Source organism: Tarenaya hassleriana, unplaced genomic scaffold (assembly GCF_000463585.1).
Source record: "Tarenaya hassleriana unplaced genomic scaffold, ASM46358v1 Cleome19, whole genome shotgun sequence".
In the NCBI taxonomy this organism is placed as follows: domain Eukaryota; kingdom Viridiplantae; phylum Streptophyta; class Magnoliopsida; order Brassicales; family Cleomaceae; genus Tarenaya; species Tarenaya hassleriana.
In genome coordinates this window covers 2,677,401-2,684,318 of record NW_010965304.1, presented here as the reverse complement: position 1 = coordinate 2,684,318, position 6,918 = coordinate 2,677,401, and the positions used below count along the sequence as shown (strand labels likewise).

The 6,918-nt window shown below is 39.1% G+C and overlaps 2 protein-coding genes across 2 annotated transcripts; both read left to right on the top strand.

The window, feature by feature from the left end:
- Positions 1-1,272: 1,272 nt before the first annotated feature.
- LOC104811311 lies at positions 1,273-2,196 on the top strand (the record flags this gene model as incomplete). The annotated part of the gene is made up of 1 exon (XM_010537972.2): positions 1,273-2,196. A coding segment is annotated over one exon (834 nt), but the record flags the coding sequence as incomplete, so codon positions are not given.
- A 1,736-nt stretch (positions 2,197-3,932) lies between these two features.
- On the top strand, positions 3,933-6,806 carry LOC104811240 (beta-fructofuranosidase, insoluble isoenzyme CWINV6-like). The gene is made up of 7 exons (XM_010537889.2): positions 3,933-4,247; positions 4,685-4,693; positions 4,796-5,655; positions 5,796-5,954; positions 6,049-6,290; positions 6,364-6,454; positions 6,537-6,806. Exons 1-7 carry the CDS (start codon positions 4,052-4,054, stop codon positions 6,747-6,749), a joined length of 1,770 nt encoding a protein of 589 aa, XP_010536191.1. The 5' UTR covers positions 3,933-4,051; the 3' UTR covers positions 6,750-6,806.
- The last annotated feature ends 112 nt before the right edge of the window (positions 6,807-6,918 follow it).

The following is a 6,918-nucleotide window of genomic DNA, read 5'->3' as shown; positions in this document are numbered from 1 at the left end:
GAGAGAGAGAGAGAGAGAGAGAGAGAGAGAGTTGCATGGAGCCCAAAAAGAGAGACTATTGGGTCATTGGTATTGGTTTAGTGGATTGGGCCCAATTACGGCCCATATAAGTACATGGTTTTGGGTTGCTGAATTTTTATTTGGATTTAAAGTGTATTTATTACATTGTGAGTTGGTGAGATTTGAGCATAAAACATGAACATGTTCAAGTGATGGTGGTGGTGATTATGTGGGCCGTTGATGTTTTTTTTTTATGAGATCTGAACCGTCCATTACCCCACAATAAAAAGAACTTAAATATTTCCAATGTTTGTTACTTGGAATTCATTATTTATGTTTTGAACTTTAAAAATTTTGAACTTCTTATGAATTATGACTAGAGTTATATCAAATATATGTACGTATATTTTTATATGTTGATGCAATTAATATAATAATTAAATCTAAAGGGATGGTGTAAGTAAAACGGGTGAAGACCTACAAGTACATTTACTTACACTATTAAATGGATAGAAATTATATATGTTTTCTTAATATTGTCATTAATTATCTTAATCATCATGTGGGATTTAAAACTAAAATACATGGATTAATATTTTTTAAAAGCAGCATTACACCTATGAAGAGATAATTGACTTGGGATTTAAGTTAATGCAACTGTCTAAACTTAATTGGCTAGTCTAATTATTATCGAATAATTTAACTTAATTTATAGATTAAATTAATTGTTCCAAGGTCTGTTCATATTTAATTCTACTCTGTTTTGTATTAATGATTAAACCCACACTGATATTTCTTGATTAAAAATAAAAATTGAACTGCTACCAATATGTGTCGGTGGGTTTTTATTATTTTTATTGTTTTGCTTTTGTTTTTTTTTTAATTTTAATTTTATCACTTTTTCCCCAATAAAAAAATAAAAAATGAACAGAATTCAAGAATTTTTTATATATTTAAAATGAAAGTTGTGATATAATTTTATTTTAATAATGATCCGAAAGGAAAACAAAATCCAGAAAGAGAAAAAACTCATTAATTACTGCCCAATGAAGACACTACAGACTTGGGCATGGAAGTCATGACCACGCTCACAAAAAAGTGTATAGAAAAACAAATTAAAAAAAAATTAATTATATAAATATATATTAATTAATAACCAAAATTAAAGCTATTAAGATTCGAGAAAACATTGCGTCGTCGCAGTGTCTCTATCTTGAATGCGAGCAGATCTCACCGGAGGAGAAATCCGAAGAAGAAGATGAATGACCGATCCTTCCCGGCTTAACGGCTCCCGCCAACGGAATTTCTGGCGAAGGCGCCGCCGCAGCTCCGGCGACGGTAAACGGAAACGGAGCGGCGAACGGCGTGGGTAACCAGAAAGCTCAAGTGTACAACCCTCCGGCGAACCGTCCGGTGTACCGTTCGCAGCCATACAGCCGCCATCACCACCACCGAACGCGGCCGAGCTGCCGCCGCATCTGCTGCTGCTGCTGCTTCTGGTCGATACTAATCTTGCTGATCCTCGCTCTCATGGCTGCGATCGCCGCGACAGCTGTGTACGTGGTCTACCACCCGCGTCCGCCGTCGTTCTCCGTCCCGTCGGTCCGAATCGGCCGATTCAACCTCACAACGGCCGCGGATTCCTCCGTCTCCCACGTGTCTTCGCTCTTCAACTTCACATTGGTCGCCGAAAATCCGAATCAGCACCTCACATTCTCGTACGATCCCTTCACCGTCGAGGTCTTCGCCGCCAAATCTGGGGTCCTGGTCGGGAACGGCACCGTCCCGGCGTTCTTCAGCGGCAGCGGGAACAAGACGTCGTTCCGATCGGTGGTCGCGGCATCGACGGAGGCGCGAGATCTGTTCCCGGACGAAGCGCGTGAACTGAAAACGGATCTGACGCGCCAGCGCGTGGGGATAAGGATCGGGATGAAGACGAAGGTGAAGATGCAGATGGGGAAGCTGAAGAGCAAAGGCGTGGAGATCAAGGTCTCCTGCGAAGGATTCGAAGGGGCGATTCCCAGAGGCAAATCTCCAACCATTGCAAGTGGGAAATCCAAGTGTAAGGTCGATCTCAGTGTCAAGGTCTGGAAATGGAGTCTCTAAGCTAATTTTGATTGAAATTTGGGATCGTTTTATAACTTTTTTGGGTTTGTAAAAGAATTTAATTATCACAAATTTTAGTATAATTTCCGGATAATTCTGTCTTATTTGTTCTGAATTCTGATCAAGTGTTTTTCGTTGTTCTGAATTATTATTTTATTATTAACACTGAAAATTAATCCAGCTATTTGAAAATATTAGTCAATAATTAAAGAGAGTAATTGCATGACTAAATTTGGTTTAGGATCATATTATATGAAAATAGGATTGCATCCCTCAATTATTCAAAATTGGATGACTCAATCGTATAGAAGATTCTCACCCTTCTTCGTTTGGAAAAAATATTTACATTGATTTCTCCAATTTTCTAAAAGGTGAAAGATGTAATCAGTTAAAAATCAGGTAAATTTTTTAATATAAAAAAATATTCATAATTTTATCCATAGTTTTTAGGGTTCAAGTTTTAATAGAAAATCGAACAATTAATTAGATTTGATATAATTTTTACAGAACTAAATAAATCGCTTTCAAAATTGGATTTATTTTTTATATTTAATATAATAATCTAAATGTCCATTGAGCGTGCACGTGGCATTCTGGTGCCATCAATCACTGCAGACGAAGGCAGTTGGAATTTAGTCAGAATTTTTTTCTACCGTCTTGTCCTTCCAAATTGAGGTCTCATCGAATATAACTCTTCAATATCTTTTATTTTTTCACAATATTTCATATACCTTTTAAATTGATCCTGCCAAATAAAATCATATATATATATATATATATATCTAAAAAATCATATATATATACATCAATCACTGCAGACGAAGGCAGTTTGGTTTCAGTTTTGTTTCTGTTTAATTCGGTTTTTAACAAAAATATTTTATATTTTTTTAACAAATTTTAGGTTTTTCAATTTTTTTTTAAAAAATAGGTTCTAGTCTAACAAATTCGAATTTCTAAAAAATTTATAGTCCGAAAATTTTGGATCCTTTGGTTCGAGAATGGTACCAGCTTTTATGTTCAGTATAACTCGATTTTAAAGTATTGTACCGAAACGTCCAACCCTACTCTATATTGATTAGAGTCTTTTCGTTCAATCGGTTATTGAACCAGAGAGACAAACTAGGATTGAGAATTAGATCGAGCAAAACGGAGCATTTTATCGAGAGTTAAAGGGTGATTAACTAAATTCGACGACGTTTGTTTGTTAAGTTAGTCATCGACTTCCTTTTTCATCGGTTTTCTAGTTTATTTGTTAAGTTAATTATCGGTTTCTAATTGAAATAATCGAACCAAATATAACCAAATCGAATTAAAACTCGAAATAGTCACCCCTCGTAATTTTGGTGAAAGTGTGGTAAAGATTCCATATTTCTTAGGATGTTTTCCCCTTCAGTGTAACAGATCGTTGACGAAAAAACAAGACGATATCTTACCCGAATCGTTGACTCGTTGATGGCTCGATTGACTCGGCCGAGTTGCCGGCATGGCCGCGCTAAGGAGAAATATGAGAGTGAACACCAAATTGTATTTGAATATGCGATTAACATTAATTTAAAAGAACATGATATATAATTTTAAATCTCCGTTATTGTTTTGTGTCGGGGATAATATGATGAAAATATTTTTTACACTGTGAATATTGATATTCATAATACGCATATTAGAATTAGTTATCATATTTAAAAAATATTAAAATTACAAGGTTATTTTTATCATTTAAAAAAAAGAAAAAAAGTATTAGTAAAATTCTTACAAGGAACTCAACTCAACTCCAACAACCAATCTCATTTGTCACTTTACTCAATTCAGCTTGTCCGGGCCCACAAGTTGCCATCTCAGAACGAAAACTTTCCTCCCCACTTTCCCAGCTTTTCTCGGAATCCAAACAGCGACCCATCATTTTGATCTCACTGTTCTTTCGATAGAAGAATCAACAAATCCCCAAATGGGTCGATCTTGGGGTTCTCTCTTTTGGTTAATCACATCTATAACAATCTCTTGCATCGCATCATCACTGCAAGATTCCTGTCGCGAGGAAAATCGGAGATCCCTGAATCTTTTTCGGGCGGACCGATCGCCAGATTCCGACCAGCCTTACCGAACTCGTTTCCACTTCCAGCCTCCAGAAAATTGGCTTAATGGTAATCAAGTTTTCGACTTTGTATGTTTCTAATTGATAAGATACTGTTTCTTTACATATGCATCAACATGTGCATGTGTATAACTATATATGCATGTTTTTATGAAGTATACAGGTAAAGTTATCAGCTTTCTCATCTTCGTGTTCATCAACCCTTAAGAGATTGTCTACAGACTACAGATATGATCGTTGACCTAAAACAAACCCTAATGTCGCCTTCGAATTTGGTTATGTTCTTGAAATCTTTGAATATCTGATCCATTATCGTCTGTGATTGTGGTTGTGATTGTACAGTTGTTTTTGAATTCTATTAAAGCTTCGACGTTTACTGGTTTCTAAATCGAGGGACTTAACCATTTTTACTGGTTTCTGTCTCTTGCTGGTAAAACTTGCTCGGGATTATCATCTCACGGCCTTTCAATTACTACAAATCTGAAGACCCCAATGGTAAAAAAGGAACCTTTAAGATTCCCCTGTTTCCAATTCCATGCCCTTTACTTAGATCGAAACTAAGAAAGTGATGACTGTTTTATATCGTTGATGTTTCAGGGCCGATGTACTACAAAGGGGTTTACCATCTGTTTTACCAGTACAATCCCTCCGGTCCCTTGTTCGGCGACGTTATGATATGGGCACACTCGGTTTCGTACGATCTGATCAACTGGATCCAGCTCGAGCACGCCCTTTATCCCTCGGATTCGTTTGACATCAACAGCTGCTGGTCGGGATCTGCCACGATCCTCCCGGGAGGCAAACCGGTAATTATGTATACCGGTATTGACTCCGGAAACCATCAGGTCACGAATATCGCAGAACCAAAGAACATTTCCGATCCTTTGCTCAGGGAATGGGTGAAGTTTGAGGGCAATCCGGTTATGGTTCCTCCTGTTAACGTCAGGGTTGATGGGTTTCGTGACCCTACAACAGCATGGCAGGGTCAAGACGGGAGATGGAGAGTCATCGTTGGAGCCGAGGCCGTCAATAGTACCAAAGGGATGGCATTGTTGTATCGTAGCGACGATTTTATCCGCTGGACGAAGTTTCCGGACCCTCTTTTCGAGTCTGAGGTTACCGGAATGTGGGAATGTCCTGATTTCTATCCGGTTTCCGTCAACGGGACAAACGGAGTCGACACTTCAGTGAACAACGCGCACGTCAAGCATGTGTTGAAGGCGGGATACGGAGAACACGACTTCTACGTCATCGGTACATATTTCCCGGAGACTGAGAAGTTTGTTACGGATTCCGATTTCACGAATACGGTCTCAGATCTGAGATACGATCACGGGAAATTTTACGCGTCAAAGACGTTTTTCGACAGTGCTAAGAACCGGAGGATCCTGTGGGGTTGGGTGAATGAGTCGGACAGTAAAGAAGATGATCTTCACAAAGGATGGTCCGGTCTTCAGGTAAGACAAATCCATATATCTTTCATATGAAAATTTAAATATTGGTAATCAAGAACCCATTCTTTTATGTTTTCTACATGAATTTTAGCAGATTCCCTGCACTGGTAACAAAGGGCTAAAGAAAAGAGTTCTTGTTTCAGTCCGTGCCGAGAAAGATTTGGCTGGATCAAACCGGGAAGAGACTTGTGCAGTGGCCAGTCGATGAACTCGTGAATCTCCGGGGAAACCGAGTCGCCGTCCATGGTGAGAAACTCGAGGGCGGCTCGGTCCTTGAAATTCCCGGCATCACTGCTTCACAAGTGAGCCCCCTTTCCGCCCGGTTTCTTCTGAAATATTTTGAAAATTTTCTGGCCCTAACGATCTCTCCCCCCCCCCCATATACACACACATAAGGCCGACGTGGAAGTAGTTTTCGAGCTACCCGATCTCGGAGATGCTGCAGAATACCTAGAAGAAAACCAAGTGGATCCCCAAGAACTATGCGACCGTTACAGGGCCTCGAGCAAAGGCATTTTCGGGCCGTTCGGAGTGTTGGCGCTGGCGAGCGACGACTTATCGGAACGGACAGCAATCTTCTTCCGAGTCTTCCGCCGTGCGGATGGATATTCGACCTTGATGTGCAGCGATCATAGCAGGCAAAATCATTACAACATACAAAACCCAACACAAAATATGTCCTCAATTACAATTGTTCGTCTCTTTTTTCAGGTCATCATTGAGGCACCATCTCGACAAAGCCACGTTCGGAACGTTTCTTGACATTGATCCGAGATACGAAAACATCTCTTTACGATGCTTGGTCAGCCCACTAACCTCTCTCTATATATATATATATGTGTGTGTGTATATATATATACACTAAACGCATTGGTGATATTCAGATCGATCGCTCGGTGATAGAAAGCTACGGAGGAGGGGGGAGGAGTGTGATAACAAGTAGGGTTTATCCGAAACTGGCGATTGGGGAAGAAGCTCATCTTTATGTGTTCAACAATGGAACTAAGAGTGTCGTTCCATCTTCTTTGGAAGCCTGGAGCGTGCAAAATGCCCAAATCAATTCCATTGAATTTGTTGCAGAATTTTTAAATATGTAACCAAATCAGACCATCATTCATCATCCATTATATATGAATCAATGATAAAGTGTGTGTAGGCGGAATTTATCTAACGAACGCTTACGAAGAGTATCAGTCGGAGTTTTTCACGTTAAAAAAATACATAAAAATCGAATTTGAACCGAACCAAACAAAAAAAATAACAAAA

What these genes read in the sequence shown, in the direction of transcription:
- LOC104811240 (XM_010537889.2), top strand. Translation starts at nt 4,052, where the DNA reads ATGGGTCGATCTTGGGGTTCTCTCTTTTGGTTAATCACATCTATAACA. An exon ending in CCGGCATCACTGCTTCACAA is followed by an intron (nt 5,955 to 6,048) that starts GTGAGCCCCCTT and finishes CACACACATAAG; the next exon opens with GCCGACGTGGAAGTAGTTTT. An exon ending in ACATCTCTTTACGATGCTTG is followed by an intron (nt 6,455 to 6,536) that starts GTCAGCCCACTA and finishes GGTGATATTCAG; the next exon opens with ATCGATCGCTCGGTGATAGA.